This window comes from Mustela nivalis (assembly GCF_964662115.1).
Source record: "Mustela nivalis genome assembly, chromosome: 2".
NCBI classification, from domain to species: domain Eukaryota; kingdom Metazoa; phylum Chordata; class Mammalia; order Carnivora; family Mustelidae; genus Mustela; species Mustela nivalis.
Window position 1 is genome coordinate 157,577,775 of NC_139021.1, and position 16,557 is coordinate 157,594,331.

At 40.2% G+C, this 16,557-nt stretch overlaps 1 protein-coding gene across 12 annotated transcripts in view; it reads left to right on the forward strand.

Annotated features, from left to right (window-relative positions):
• R3HCC1L (R3H domain and coiled-coil containing 1 like) overlaps nt 1-13,792 on the forward strand; it is a 92,773-nt gene extending 78,981 nt beyond the window's left edge. For all 12 annotated transcript variants that reach the window (XM_082722206.1, XM_082722209.1, XM_082722214.1 and 9 more), the window contains one exon: nt 13,011-13,792. In XM_082722206.1, coding sequence (XP_082578332.1) covers nt 13,011-13,078 — 68 coding nt within the window. In that variant the 3' untranslated portion in view covers nt 13,079-13,792. The remainder of the gene's footprint in view (nt 1-13,010) is intronic.
• The last annotated feature ends 2,765 nt before the right edge of the window (nt 13,793-16,557 follow it).

Genomic DNA, 16,557 nt, shown 5'->3' on the forward strand with positions numbered 1-16,557 from the left:
CATTTTGTCATTTCCATTTCCTAGAAGCCTCCCAAGTTTATTGAAATTGTTTTCATGCTTTATATTTAGGGGGAAGGCATTTCAGGATTTGTCTTCCTATTCCACAGACAAGGCATCCTAATCCCTGTTCTTAACTGTTGTTTTCCCAGAGATAGGTTCGGCCTTTTCAGCTCGCCAGGGCTTTTTCTGTAGTTCTTGCTCCAAAGTCTGAGCAGAATTTTCCTGTGAAGACATAGGAGTCTCCCAGGCATTAAACATTTGCTCTGGTTTTACAGGGCCATGATTTCCATGATATTGTCTGATGATTTAGATTGCAGGTAGAAGACAGATTAAGGAAAAGCCAGCGACTGACATGGATGGTAGTTACTATAGGAGGTATTTTTTTCTCTAAAGACAGTCTTAAGTGGCTCATTAGAGTACATCTAGATAAACCTATCTTCTGATTATTTTGCAGCACCTATGAGTTCTTAGAAAATATTTCCATTGATCCACAGCAGGGTTTTTCTTTCCCTGTAGTTTGGAATTGAGGTTAAGTTAAAATCTCTCTCTTCCCTCTTTCTAGGCTGTTGACTTATATGTAAGGGCCTGGGATTCTGGCTTTACACTTAAGTACTTTTTATCAACCTTCCAGGCTTTAGACAGTCTCATTGCCTTAGCTCACGATCTGTGGAATCTGTAAAGGCAATTTATTCTGAAAATTCCACTTACCAAAAAGTAACTTCATTTTTCCATTAAACGAATTGAAGTTTCAAACTCCTTGTTTATTGCCGGTCTAACAAGGCCATTAATACTTCCTGTCCACTCTCCTGTGGTGATAGCAGGCGGCTTGGGGACTCTCAGCTGCACTGGCCAGATAACCAGTGACAGAGTGTGTCATGGCAGGTGCTAGAGTTTCAGTGTGGAACCCAACTAATTTTTGAAGCCTTAATGATTAAAATGAGGCAGTTTTGATTTTTCCAATGCATGTTCACTCAGAGGCCCTTTACAGACTATACAGAAACTGTTTTTTTATAGATGGCAGTAATAGAACTAGAGTAAAGGTGAATGTGTCATAAGACCCTTTAGTAGTTCGTTATCTCTGAGGAAAGTGCTTTCTCTGTGATAACCACAATGATCTCAGAAGCTCAGTGAGAGAGAAGATTCGACTGTGCAATGTCTCATGCTTTCCTACCCTGTGTGTCACCTTAACTGGAATGCTCCGTGTACTGCAGCAGGAATGCTGCACAGGGATCGTCTGGAGGACTGCTCTCTGTTTTTCTGTAAACACAGTGGCATGCAGCTTCATTTGAAGTATTTGTTTTAAATGCTCACTTAACCAATGGGCAGTTCAGTGATGCAAGTAAAAATCGCTCAGTGAATGTCCTGTTAATTACTTTTTTAAAGAAGGCCTTTAGTTGTGAATGGAGACTCCCTGTGATAAGTTCCTCTTATCCATTGGTGCTGAGGCTGTACAGATTATAGAAGATTCTTTATTATGCTTCAGAGCTCTCCCATTCTTCATATCTGAGAAAACGTATATGAAAAATTCCTGATATATCTCTTTCTGACTTCTTTATGCATTAGGCAGATATTCTTGTACCTGCCTGCGTAGAGCCCAAGACTGCTCACTTAAAGAGTTTTTTCTTAAAAAAAAAGGGGAAAAAAGTGTCTTTTCCTGTGGAAATTAAAAGTACCATTTACGTATTAAACAGAACAGTTCTTTTTGTCCAGATCTTCTTCTACTGGAGGGGGAGGGGTCCATACAGCATAGTGGATAGCATTAGATTCTGTAATCAGACTGTCTACGTCTACTCTGAGTTCTACCATTTACTGGCTGTGTGACCTTGGACAGAGTACTTACTCTCTGGAGGCCTCTGTTTCCTCATCCATAAAATGGAAATAAAGTGAGATAATTCACAAGGAGTGCTTAGTCATTTTCAGAACCCATCAGAATGCATGCTCTCCTGTTTCTCTTGGCCTGTAATAAGTATATGATGAATGTTAGCTGCTGCTGTTCTTAGTAATAGTGGAAATATTATTTATATGGTGAGCCTAACACAAATTCCAGTGCGTATTTTTTATCAGTACTTTTTTTTATTTTAAATTTCCTGTAATACTCTATTTGGCATTTCACTAGGCACCTGTCCTCTAGCATTGTGCTCTTATTTGGGAGAATTAGACAGATGGGAAAATTTTGTTCTTGACTTAAGACTTAAAATCAGGTGAGGATATCTGCCTTGAGTAAGAAAGAAAATATGATTTTAAGCAGTTGTTTCTCTTCTCACTTCCGTTCTGAAGAATTTTTTTAAATTCCAATATAATGTACAGTGTTAAATTCGTTTCAGGCATCTGATACTGTGATTCAACAGTTCTATACATTACTCAATCCTCATCAAGATAAATGTACTCTTAATCTCCACCACCTGTTTCACCTATCCCTCCCCACCACCACCACCCCTCCACCCCCGCCACACCACGCCCCTCTGGTAACTATCAGTTTGTTCTCTGTAGTTAATAATCTGTTTTTTGGGTTTGTCTCAAAAGAGACAAGGGTTTGTCTCCCTTAGTTCTTTGGTTTGTTTCTTAAATTCCACATATGAGTGAAAAACCATATGCTTTTCTTCTGCTTTACATTACAGAAATGATGCTAGAGCATTACAGTCTCTAGCTCCGTCCATGTTGTTGCAAATGGCAAGATTTCATCCTTTTTTATGGCTCAATAATCTCCATTGTATATATATATATATCACCTCTTCTTTATCCATTCATCTACTGATGGATGCTTGGGCTACTTCTTAATTTGGCTAATGTAAATAATGCTGCAGTAAACATAGGGGTGCATATATCCTATCTAATTAGTGTTTTTTAAAAATCTTTGGGTAAGTACCCAGTTGTGTGATTACTGGGTCATATGGTAGTTCTATTTTTAATGTTTCAAGGAATCTTCACACTGTCTTCCATAGTGGCTGCCCCAGTTTGCATTCCCACCAACAGTGCACATGGGTTCCTATTTCTCCACATCCTTACCAACACGTGTAGTTTTTTATTTTTAAAATTTTTAATAAACATATATTTTTATCCCCAGGGGTACAGGTCTGTGAATCGCCAGGTTTACACATTTCACAGCACTCATCATAGCACATACCCTCCCCAATGTCCATATCCCCACCACCCTCGTCTTTCCCCCCTACCCCCAGCAACTCTCAGTCTTTTTTTTGAGATTGAGTCTTTTATGGTTTGTCTCCCCCACCAATCCCATCTTCTTTCATTTTTTCTTTTCCTACCCCGCAAACCCCCCGCATTGCATCTCCACTTCCTCATATCAGGGAGAGCATATGATAGTTGTCTTTCTCCGAGTGACTTATTTCACTAAGCATAATACCCTCTAGTTCCATCCATGTCATTGCAAATGGCAAGATTTCATTTCTTTTGATGGTTGCATAGTATTCCATTGTGTGTATGTGTGTGTATATATATATATATATATATATATATATATATATATATATATATATGCCACATCTTCTTTATCCATTCATCTGTTGATGGACACCTAGGTTCTTTCCATAGTTTGGCTATTGTGGACATTGCTGCTATAAACATTCGGGTGCATGTGCCCCTTCGGAGCACCATGTTTGTATCCTTAGGATATATACCCAGTAGTGCAATCGCTGGGTCATAGGGTAGCTCTATTTTCAGGTTTTTGAGGAGCCTCCACAGTTTTCCAGAGTGGTTGCATCAGCTTGCATTTCCACCAACAGTGTAGGAGGGCTCCCCTCTCTCCACATCCTCGCCAGCATCTGTCATTTCCTGACTTGTTAATTTTAGCCATTCTGACTGGTGTGAGGTGGTATCTCTGTGGTTTTGATTTGTATTTCCCTGATGCGGAGTGATGTGGAGCACTTTTTCATGTGTCTGTTGGCCATCTGGATGTCTTCCTTGCAGAAATGTCTGTTCATGTCCTCTGCCCATTTTTGATTGGATTATTTGTTCTTTGGGTGTTGAGTTTGATAAGCTCTTTATAGATTTTGGATACCCAGAATCCCTTTATCTGATATTTCGTTTGCAAATATCTTCTCCCATTCTGTCAGTTGTCTTTTGGTTTTGTTAACTGTTTCCTTTGCTGTGCAAAAGCTTTTTTTTTTTTTTAAAGATTTTATTTATTTATTTGACAGAGAGACATCACAGGTAGGTAGAGAGGCTGGCAGAGAGAGAGAGAGAGAGAGAGAGAGAGAAGCAGACTCCCTGCTGAGCAGAGAGCCCGATGTGGGACTCGATCCCAGGACCCTGAGATCATGACCTGAGCCGAAGGCAGTGGCTTAACCCACTGAGCCACCCAGGCGCCCCCAAAAGCTTTTGATCTTGATGAAATCCCAATAGTTCATTTTTGCCCTTGCTTCTGTTGCCTTTGGCAATGTTCCTAGGAAGAAGTTGCTGTGGTTGAGGTCAAAGAGGTTGCTGCCTGTGTTCTCCTCAAGGATTTTGATGGATTCCTTTGTCACATTGAGGTCCTTCATCCATTTTGAGTCTATTTTCATGTGTGGTGTAAGGAAATAGTCCAATTTCATTTTTATGCATGTGGCTGTCCAATTTTCCCAGCACCATTTGTTGAAGAGGTTGTCTTTTTTCCATTGGACATTCCTTCCTGCTTTGTCGAAGATTCGTTGACTGTAGAGTTGAGGGTCTATTTCTGGGCTCTCTATTCTGTTCCATTGATCTATGTGTCTGTTTTTGTGCCAGTACCATACTGTCTTGATGATGACAGCTTTGTAATAGAGCTTGGAGTCTGGGATTGTGATGCCACCAACTTTGGCTTTCTTTTTGAATATTCCTTTGGCTATCCGAGGTCTTTTCTGGTTCCATATAAATTTTAGGATTATCTGTTCTATTTCTTTGAAAAAAAAATGGATGGTATTTTGATAGAGATTGCATTAAATGTGTAGATTGCTTTAGGTAGAATAGACATTTTCACAATGTTTATTCTTCCAATCCAGGAGCATGGAACATTTTTCCATTGCTTTGTGTCTTCCTCAATTTCTTTCATGAGTACTTTATAGTTTTCTGAGTATAGATTCTTTGCCTCTTTGGTTAGGTTTATTCCTAGGTATCTTATGGTTTGGGGTGCAATTGTAAATGAGATTGACTCCTTAATTTCTCTTTCTTCTGTCTTGTTGTTAGTGTAAAGAAATGCAACTGATTTCTGTGCATTGATTTTATATCCTGACACTTTACTGAATTCCTGTACAAGTTCTGGCAGTTTTGGAGTGGAGTCTTTTTGGGTTTTCCGCATATTGTATCATATCATCTGCAAAGAGTGATAGTTTGACTACTTCTTTGCCGATTTGGATGCCTTTTATTTCTTTTTGTTGTCTGATTGCTGGGGCTAGGACTTCTAGTACTATGTTGAATAGCAGTGGTGATAATGGACATCCCTTCCATGTTCCTGACCTTAGCGGAAAAGCTTCCAGTTTTTCTCCATTGAGCATGATATTTGCACTGGGTTTTTCATAGATGGCTTTGATAATATTGAGGTATGTGCCCTCTATCCCTACACTTTGAAGAGTTTTAATCGGGAAGGGATGCTGCACTTTGTCAAATGCTTTTTCAACATCAGTTGAGAGTATCATGTGGTTCTTGTTCTTTCTTTTATTAATGTATTGTATCACCTTGATTGATTGGCAGATGTTGAACCAACCTTGCAGCCCTGGAATAAATCCCACTTGGTCGTGGTGAATAATCCTTTTAATGTACTGTTGGATCCTATTGGCCAGTATTTTGGTGACAATTTTCACATCTGTGTTTATCAAGGATATTGGTCTGTAATTCTCTTTTTTGATGGGATCCTTGTCTGGTTTTGGGATCAAGGTGATGCTGAAATGAGTTTTGAAGTTTTCCTTCCATTTCTATTATTTGGAACAGTTTCAGGAGAATAGGAATTAATTCTTCTTTAAATGTTTTGTAGAATTCCACTGGGAAGCCGTCTGGCCCTGGACTTTTGTTTGGAGATTTTTGATGATTGTTTCAATCTCCTAACTGGTTATGGGTCCGTTCAGGTTTTCTTTTTCTTCCTGGTTCTGTTGTGGTGGTTTATATGTCTCTAGAAATGTATCCATTTCTTCGAGATTGTCAAATTTGTTGGCGTAGAGTTGCTGATAGTATGCATGTGGCTGTCCAATTTTCCCAGCACCATTTGTTGAAGAGGTTGTCTTTTTTCCATTGGACATTCCTTCCTGCTTTGTCGAAGATTGTTTGTATTTCTTTGGTGTTCGTTGTGATCTCTCCTCTCTCATTCATGATTTTATTTATTTGGGTTCTTTCTCTTTCCTTTTTGATAAGTCTGGCCAGATGTTTGTCAATCTTATTAATTCTTTCAAAGAACCAGCTCCTAGTTTTGTTGATATGTTCTGTTGTTTTTTTTGGTTTCTATTTCATTGATTTCTGCTCTCATTTTTATGATTTCTCTTCTCCTGTTGGGTTCAGGCTTTCTTTGTTGTTCTTTCTTCAGCTCCTTTAGGTGTAGGGTTAGGTTGTATATTTGAGACCTTTCTTGTTTCTTGAGAAAGGCTTGTACTGCTATTTATTTTCCTTTCAGAACTGCCTTTGTTGTGTCCCACAGATTTTGAACCGTGGTGTTTTCATTGTCATTTGTTTCCATGAATTTTTTCAATTTTTCTTTAATTTCCTGGTTGACCCATGTATTTGGGTTCTTTCCCAATGTCCTCTTGTGATTGAGTTCTAGCTTCAGAGCATTGTGGTATGAAAATATGCAAGGAATGATCCCAATCTTTTGATACTGGTTGAGACCTGATTTATGACCCAGGATGTGGTCTATTCTGGAGAATGTTCCATGTGCGCTAGAGAAGAATGTGTATTCTCTTATTTTGGGATGGAATGTCCTGGTTGGAATATATCTGTGACGTCCATCTGGTCCGGTGTGTCATTTAAGGCCTTTATTTCCTTGTTGACCTTTTGCTTAGATGATCTGTCCATTTCAGTGAGGGGAGTGTTAAAGTCTCCTATATTATTATATTATTCTTGATGTATTTCTTTGATTTTGTTATTAATTGGTTTATATAGTTGGCTGCTCCCATGTTAGGGGCATAGATATTTAAAATTGTTAGGTCTTCTTGTTGGACAGACCCTTTGAGTATGATACAATACGTGTAGTTTTTTATGCTTTTTGATTTTAGCTATTCTGGCAGGTGTGAGATGGTCTTATTGTGGTTTTGATTTGTATTTCCCTGAGGTTGAGTGATGTTGAGCATCTTTTCATGTCTTTGCCTATCTATATTTTGTCTTTGGAGAAATATCTGTTCAAGTCTTTTGCCCATTTTTAATTGGATTATTTGTTTTTAGTTCTGAAGATTTTAGGATTAAAAACATGATGGGGTTTTTGTAATTAGAAGGATGGGAAGACAACTCCAGGCAATGTTGTAAGTTATGATAATCCCATGATGGAAGACAGTATCTTCAGTTTCGAGCTGGCCCAGGGAAGTTAACTATGTGGCCCAAAGTTATCTAGTTGGTAAATTGATAGGAGGCATTTAAACCAAGGCCTCTCTAATTAAAACCCATGCTCTCTCTATAATGCTATAATCCCTCTTGAAGGTCTTTGGAGTAATTAACATTTATGGCAGGCTTTTTTTTTTTTTTTTTAGCAGCTTTCACTGTCAAAAAATTCTTCCTTGGGTCTTACTTAAATCTGTATAATAGTTTAAGCCAGTTTCCTTTTCTTTTTTTCCTTTGTGGAAATAGGGATCATGTGGACACCATCCTGTTCTAATCTTTAGACGCCAAGAGCAAATTATTGAGGAATAAGGGAACCTGGGCTATAATAGAGTTTTGCCATTAACTTCAGCTGTGTTGCCATGGGCTTGTTTCTTATACTCTCTGTGCTCTAGTTTCCAACAAAGCAAAATGAATGCCTGACTTACCCTGGAGAATTTTTTGAGCACAGTCTAAGTTAATACGTAAAAACATTTATGTAGAAAGGTGCTTTACAAATTCAGGATACTTCTGTTTATGTGACTCTTAGAAAATTAGTGTTCAAATGAGAGTGAAGACAAGTATGTACTGCAGCTTCCCCATCTGCGACAAATAGTGCTAATCAGTCATGACAGTGTTTTGTGAGTTTTGACTTGAACGCTGCCATTTGATCAGAATTAGCATGGAAATTGAAATCTATGTGCCATCCTGATATAGGTACTTTTATAAATAGTATTATAGAATAGCTAGGCTTTGTGCCCACCCCCACTTGAGGAGTTCTGCTGTCTGGCATTGTGTCTGGTTCATTAAAAGATACTCATTGTGTATGTTCATTGACGGAAGAATGCATGACGGACATTGGTCACTTTTTCTTCATAAATCTTATTTCATTCGTGATTCTACTCTGAACTCTTTCAAGTCCTCTATAATTTTCTTTATAAAACCCAGAGTCGAACACTTCATGTGAAAACCTTCTAATTAATGAATTTGGAATTTGTGATTTTGAGGTTTAAATACTTCCTGGTAAGTTCCCTCACCCTACTTTGGTCCTCTTACTCTTTTGATAAGAAGTCTATGTTTTAGCCCTTAATTAAAAAGGGGATTCAGGGGTGCCTGGGTGGCTTAGTCAGTTAAGTGTCTGACTCTTGCTCTCAGCACAGGTCTTGATCTCGGGGTTGTGAGTTCAGGTCCTGTGTTGGGCTCCACAATGGGCAAGGAACCTACGTATAAATAGGTGGGTAGGTAAATAGATAAATAGAGAAAGTAGGTAAGAAAGGTTTTTTTTGTTGTTTTTTCCTTTTCTTTAAAGGAGATTGAGAAAGTAACATTACCCTGGGACAAGTTGAGAAAAAAGAAGTACCCAAATCATTTTAAGCAAATCATAGTGTGTATATTTGGAGGATAAAAACTTTAGTGTGTGAGTCTTAGAACATGGGAGAAGTGATTTTTAGTCTAGCAGAGTGCATAATCAGAGCTGCACGGAGAGCAGGAAATCAAAGCATAGTTCATCCTTGATCCTTTGTACTTGACTTAATCATGTTTTTAACCAGTGATTCACACAAAACAATAAAACTGACTTTTAAAGACCAGATGCAGGAGTATGTGTAAAATTTCCCCATGTTTCATTTATTAAAACACTTGATTCCCGCCTATAATTGGAGATAGAAGATATCATTGCTTCTCAGAATAAGGTACTCTCTGATTTTCAGAGCCTGCCAAAATTTTATTTCATAACTTATTTCCATTTTACTCTTGGGGCTAAATGATTAATTGGCTGGTTCTAAAAGTCATGTTTTGGGTCACAGGCCTAAAAGGCAGAGTAAGTAAACAATGATTTGATCCCCTAGTATGCTTAATTAAATCACTAAGAATATAAAAGTAAAATCATCCCTATAGAATACTTAGTCAACTGTAATAAAAAAAAATTTAATCACAACTGCTACCTTTTGAAATCCTGGTTAAGCATTCTATTATCTGCCTTCAAGGACTGTGTTGCATTGCTGACTCATAATCTGGGTTGTGTGGCATTTTTCTTTGTGTCTTTTCTTCCCTAACGTGAAATTCCCTTCATTTCTAACCACGTTTCTCTTTTCATCTTTATGTGATCATCTACTCTGAGATGCAGTATTTACTCATATTTTTGCCTTTGCCTTCTATTTAGTAAACTTATATCCCTGACCTAATCAGAGATGAAAATGTTAACCCTAGGATTAACTGACCAGTTTACCAACTATTGCTAAATAAGTAGCACCTAGTTCTTTGTGTTGACACTTAATAATACATTAGTGAACATTCCGCTCTCCACTGTTAAATGCCCCCTTAACACTTCTGTGATCCAGACTATTTCCCGGGATACTAATGATTATATAAATACCTGGTAAGCCTAAAATCTAAAACCTTGCTAAAATTAAGAGGTTACTTAAATTACTTCTCCTTAATCTATCAGCTCTGTCAATCCATAAAAGAAGGCAATTAGATGAGTTTGACCAGACTTGTACTTCCAGTCTTCATGTTGATTATTACTCTATAGGTAGCTGCCCGGGAATTTTGTGATGATTTTTTTCTCCATTATTTTTTTAGGTGTAGAAGTAGATTTTGAAAGTGTTAATTTACATCCATTTTCTTTATTTTCTTTTGAAATGACACCAAATTGGCCCTTCTTTTTATCTTCAGGCCTTTTTGTTCCCTCAGTGATAAGTGGTGATTCAGTCGCCTCATTTAATAGAATCATTGCTGCCAGCTGGTTTCTCATACTGGGCAATGACAGTCTGTAGGGCCCGCTCCCCGTGCGCTGTAGGTTAATCATTTCATACAGATTCTTTTCTTCTTCCATTAGCTCCTTGTCCTTATGGCTGTGGTTGCGCTTTCTCTTTACTTAATTTACTTTTTTTAATTGTTGGAGGTAAAGTTAACAGGAGCTTTTTTCATGCAGTCTGTCAGCTATTATCTGCTTTCCTTTCTCTTTTTAATAAAGGGATGACATGCTTCCTTATCTTTCTGACTACATTTTTTTTTCATTTTTCCCTTTTATACATATTTTCACATGTCAGGATACTAGAAAGTATGCTGGTTGAAGAATTAAGGATCCATGTTCCAGCTTTAGTTTTTCACTGGTTATGTAACCTTAGGCAAGTCACTTAGCCTCTCCATACCTACATTTCTTCTTTAAAAATCCCTCGTCTACTCGTGTTCTGAATTTCGGCATGTGTGCCTCACATTAGTACCGTTTCCTTGTGCTCAGTTCATACCCCAGTCTTCACTGGTTTCTGGTATGGCTGACCACCGGAGTTGTCCCTTATATTTACATATATTTGGCAGTAGAGATCTATAATCTTTTATTAGAAAGCATCAGGGTAGAAAATGTTTTAGTATTCTAAACTTTTCTAATTTTAGAAAGATAATATGGTTATCCAACATAACCTAACACCAAAGTCAAATACACTAACATTAATATTTCTGCCACAAAGTGTATGACTGTTCCATAAAATGACATGTGTAAGACTATAAGCAGCCTCTTATTTTTCCAGTGTATTTTATCACCAAGTGAGCTTTGGCCCTAAACTTTAAAAAACATTTTTTTGTTTTCAGAACTGCTTTGATTTTGGACTTGTGGTTTATGGGCAGTTATATTCTTCTACTCTATCTCTTTTCTTAGAACTTCCCAGATAGCATTTCTGATTTAAATTTCTAAGCTTATTATTAAAAAATTTGAGTTCTAGTATTTCACTTTCCTGGTTTCTTCACTTTTTCTAGGAATCCAGAACCACTTTTTGATGGCTTTCATCTGACATTGCTGATGTTTTTTTTTTTTTTTAAGATTTTATTTATTAGAGAGAGAAAGCTAGAGACAGAGCGCAAGCAAAAGGAGAAGGAGTAGCAGACTCCCCTCTGAGCAGGGATCCTGATTGTGATGAGGGGCTACATTCCAGGACCCCGGGGTCATGACCTGAACTGAAGTCAGACACTTAACTGACTGAGCCACCCAGGCACCCCTCATCCAACATTGCATTTACTTTTAGAGAAGCCAGTTTTCCTTACTGCTGTCTCCCTGGAGAATCCCAATCCCAGTTCAAGCCTGTCTTAAAGCCAAGTCACAAGGCATTGAATTAATTAGCCTTCAGTTTTGAATTGCCGACCACCCCCTCACTGGACGTCCCCCGGTTTGTCTCTTAAGTTAGAACTTTGCTGCTATATTCAGATAATGCCACAAGGTGGTGCCCAAATAGCAGTGAATTTCTCTTTCTCACATTTCCAAGTGCCAGTCAACTTCCTGACCAAGTTCTTTGCCCTTAAAGTACAGTCAAATATTTAGTAAAGGAATTTTGTAAGGGATTATCCTGATTTGGAAAGGTATGTCAACATAGCAAGTGTTAACTCTAAACTCCCCTTGATTTCTCTAATAATTCTCCTGGGTCATGACTTTCAAAATCTTTTACAGGCACTATCTGAAATAATAGTCTTTAACAGGAAGCACTTAGGCTTATCATGTACATTTCATTGTAAAGGTGATGAATTACTAGCCATGAAATTAGAGCTCGTATGGTGGTACTTCACAGAGTGCTTGCGTCACCAGATCATGTGTAGTTTGTATTGTCTCAAGTTTTGGTAAAAGTATTATTATATGGAAATTAAGCTTCTCTGTTACAAATTGAAGATGGATTGCCTAGATTTGTGTTTTTGTTTTGGTTTTAGAAATATTTCTTTGTTTCTCTTGATTATATGTGGTCATTTTTCCAGGTGGGAATTGTGCATTCCAGAAAAAATTTTTTTTTTAAGATTTTTATTTATTTATTTGACAGAGATCACAAACAGGCAGAGAGAGAAGGAGGGGAAACAGGCTCCCTACTGAGCAGAGAGCCTGCTGCGGGGCTCGATCCCAGGACCCTGGGATCATGATCTGAGCTGAAGGCAGAGGCTTCAACCCACTGAGTCACCCAGGCGCCCCACCAGAAGATTTTTGACTCCTGAAAGTGCTCTGAAAATACTGAAATTTGATTTGCCTCTGAAATATTTTTTCTGTGAGACTGTAATAGGGAGATATAACTAAAGCCAAATGGCTACCATTTCCATTTGCGCAAGAAGGCAGAAGAATATTGAAACGTATTCTCTATCCCTATTGAATATTTTTAAAGATAAGTGAAGTGGGAATAACAGGCAATTATGTGTAACCACTAACACAGTTGAGAAGTAGAATTAAAATAAATACATTATCAGCAAGACTGGATTGTGGAACCCAGTAAGTGGGTTGAACTCACAATCCTGAGATTAAGAGTTGAACACAGTCTGCTGAACCACCCAGGCGCCCCACTCCACAGACTTTTTTTATTTCTATTAGCTCTAGATCTTTCTCTTTATTATAAAGTACTAGTCACATTATTTCCACTTAAAAAACACTTGGAAAGTTAAAAATATTAACTGTTGGAATCAGGTACAAGAAGACCAGGAAATCTTTGTCTCGTGATTAAAGTTTGCTTATAATTTGGATGAAAGGGAATACCTGGTGGTATGAAGGGTACTCCCACTTCTAACACTGTCCTTACTTCCAGAGAGAAAACGACTGGAAGCCAAGCAACGGGAAGATATCTGGGAAGGCAGAGACCAGTCTGTGGTTTGAACATCACTCAACAAAGGGGATAGTTCTATGAATTCAGAAAATATTTCCATAGTCTTCAGCTAGGAGGATCCTTCTAGAGTTGTGTGTATGTGCAGAAGTGCTTGTTAATGGAAGAAAGAGAGAAAGCCATCAAGACAAGCACTGACTAGATACAGAAAGCAGATGAGCTCCTGTCCGTCTTCACTTCTAACTGCAGTTCTGTGGAACTACCCTCCTGTATTGGGCATAGAAGGGAGCCACTGGGCAGGATGCTCACTTGTGCCGGCTTGGATAGGACTTCCAAGAGCACTCTGGGTGGGGCAGGTCCCATTGTTAGCCTGGCTCACGCATCTAAGATGTCTGAAGAAGTTACAAAACAGAGGATTCAAACCTGCGATGATAGATTTTGGCCTTGCAACGGCGGTGTGCTCCCTCGGACCTCACAGAGCTGCGGGCTGGTGGAGGGAGCAGTTAGTACCGAGGTAGAACAGTGTCTAAAGTACTTGGTTCTCACAGAATCGACACTGTCACTTCCAGAACTCCAGAGCGGGTGAGCTGCGGCAGATGTGGGTGTTTGGACCGAGCTGAGGCCTGGGGCTGCACCAGCAGCCAGGGGCCTGCCAGCCTCCGTCCTCACAGGAAGTCAGCTGTGGAAGCCGTGTGCTAGTTCCAGTTGAAACAATACTATCATGCTGTGAGAGGGAGACATTAAAGCTCATTTGATGACACACATCACTCTCTTTGTCAATGTTGTCATTTCCACAAAAAACTTGGAGAATAGCTCTCCTCGTATCCATCCCTGTGGTGCTGTGCACGGGTTCAGTGGATCTGCTGGCTGTATTGTGCCACACCGAGTAGTCCGCTGCTCCTCTGTCTGCCCCAGAGTATACTGCAAACATGGGTCTCTTGGGATTGGTGTGCAATAGCCCCCCTCCCCTTCTTGCCCTCCCTGTACACCCCCACCCTGGCCTCTGGCTTCCTCCTGTTTCTGTCACGCCTGACATTCTGCAGAAGGCATCTGGCACTCGGCAAGTTCTTGGTTTCGTCTTCCCAGCCTGTGCCAGAGGCGCTTGGCAAGCGACACCAAACCATCCATTACAATGAAGAGTTGCCAGAATAAAACAAACACCTCTGGGCAGTGAGAAATTTCCTAAAGGACACTGACGAGTCTGAGCCACCATTTAGGCTTTATTCATATTCTGCCTGCATTCTCATTGCTTTTCGAAAGAAGTTCTTCGCTGAAGAAATGGCAGCGCTAGGCCTTAAAGAGGCTGAGGTAGCAAGAAATAATGTCCCATCCGTGCTTTCACTGAGGGCAAGAGCCTCATATGTGTATGATTTCACGCCCATGACAATGATGGAGTATTAGCATTGCCTAAAACATGGTGGAGTGGGGGCTCTGTTCAAATGTTCCTCAAAGGACGCTGGCCTTGGTTCTTAGCCCTGACCCGGCAATCCCTGCTGCTCTCTGGTCTTGGAGCCCTCTTGCAGTTCTTCCTCAGCATTGTTTTCTCATTCTTGGTCAGTTCCGAAAGTGTCCCTTGTTCATACTCAGTGCTCCTTTTCACGTTTGGGGCATTGAAAAAAATCCTCCTCTTGACCCTCATCCTAGTACTGCCTAGACCAAGGCACCTCTCTCCGGCAGGCAGCTAGAGGACTTGTGCTCTCGGTCTTCACGCAGCAGCCTTCTCTAAGACAGGCAGGTCTGTTTGGATGATATGGCTGCATTGGAAAGGCAGCAAATTCTCCACATTGAATGGTTTCTCTCTGAGGTATACCTTTGCTCTGTTTTGATTCTTCAAGGCTAAGAGTGACCTGGGAGAGTAAAAAAGATGATTGTTCCTATCACTTGTCTTTGAGGTGCTCCCCCTTACTGATAGCATTCTGGCTTTTAAGGGCCTCATTAATGGTAACGTAGAGCCACATGTTCATTACCCAGTTTTCTTGTTTTACTCATAACTCCATAAGGTACTGTTCTCATTCGGATTCTGTGTACTATGTGGCTAGTAGAATATGCTTTTTTCCCAGCCACCTTGAACTTTCAGATTTATCCTTATAATTAGGCCCAGAAAAGGGATTTGTTTTTAGCTAATACTGAAAGCTATGGAGTGTTGGTGCTTCCACCATTAGTAGAAAATGTGCTTTTTAGTTCTATTTTTCCAGTCGTTGGGATTGATGTATAGTGGGTGGGGGTAGGAGGAGCTTCCCTGGCCCAGCAAGGACTACACTGAGCTTGTCCAGAAGGGAACCAGATTGCTGGTCCCATCTAACCCGTGCCTTCACAAGCAGAGCTGACCAGAGACACCCCGTAGCTGCCTCTGGCTCCTCTGTTAGATGTTCCAGAAGACAGTGAATGCATTCTGCAAGGTGTTTTTGTTGCTTCGTGTAAAATGACTAAATCCCAGTGTCACCTGGAATTTGTAGTAAAAAGGTATATTTCCATTGAGTTCTGATATGCTCCCCGTAGAGTGAAGGTTTTGGTGGAATAGAAATAAATTGGGCTTCTAATTAGTAAGCTGCGGTTCCCAGCCCTTCAGCCTCTGTGAGACTAAAGAATGCTGAAGTGAAAATCTTCCGACATTTTTGGTTCTGTCTGGAATTTGGTGGTTGGTATTCTGTTAACATTCCTCATCTAGTTACAAGTCATGCCCGCCAGCAGTCTTCCTATGTCCTTCCCTTTCAACTCGGTGGTATAACAGCACAGCCCTTGTATAGCTTTTTCCAAGAATTGGAACTGGCTGCATCTATCGAACGTGTGATGTGGGCAGCAGGACTGAGACCAGAGCCAGTGGCTGGCTGCCTGGCCTGCGTTTCCTGGCTCTCTTGGAAACTGGATCCAGGAAGAAGCGGTGGGTCACCTCCCTGCCTGAATGTAGTCATCAGTCGCCACACACTCCCCCACGGGCTGCACATTTTTTCACAGACCATTAGCCGCATGTGCGAGTATAATGTTGTTACTGTTCGGGCGATGTTTGCTGGGTCCAACAGGAAATCAGTCCTTCCCTTGTTTACCTAAACTGCCATGCCAAGATATAATGCTCCCTTTGCCTAATGAAGGAGATGAAGAAGGAGTGGAGGAGAGAGAAGGTAGGAGAGAAGGAAGAAAGTACGTCTGTGTATTCATAGAGGATAACTGCAGATCGTGTCCCTTGTTACTCCCTGAGGCAGGGACGGCGCTCATGGTGTGGGGAGGGGAGTACTGTTGTAAATCTGCCCGTCTGCTACCGCTCACTTTGGTTTTACAGCCTCCGTTACAAAAGTTTACAGTCCTTAGACTTTTCCTTCTTGCCTCCTCCCTTTCATCCCTTGACCTTTCTGACCCACATTTCAGCGCTGAGCCTGGGAGGGAATTGGGAAGCAGATGATAGGCTAATATCGGAGAAATGTAGTAGGACTGTTGTGAGTAGTGTGTCCCCCACACATCCTAGTCCCCAGCTCAGCAAGAGTGGAAGAAGTTAGACTTCGTGTGCTGGGAACTGCAAAAAGCCAGTCTCGTCATT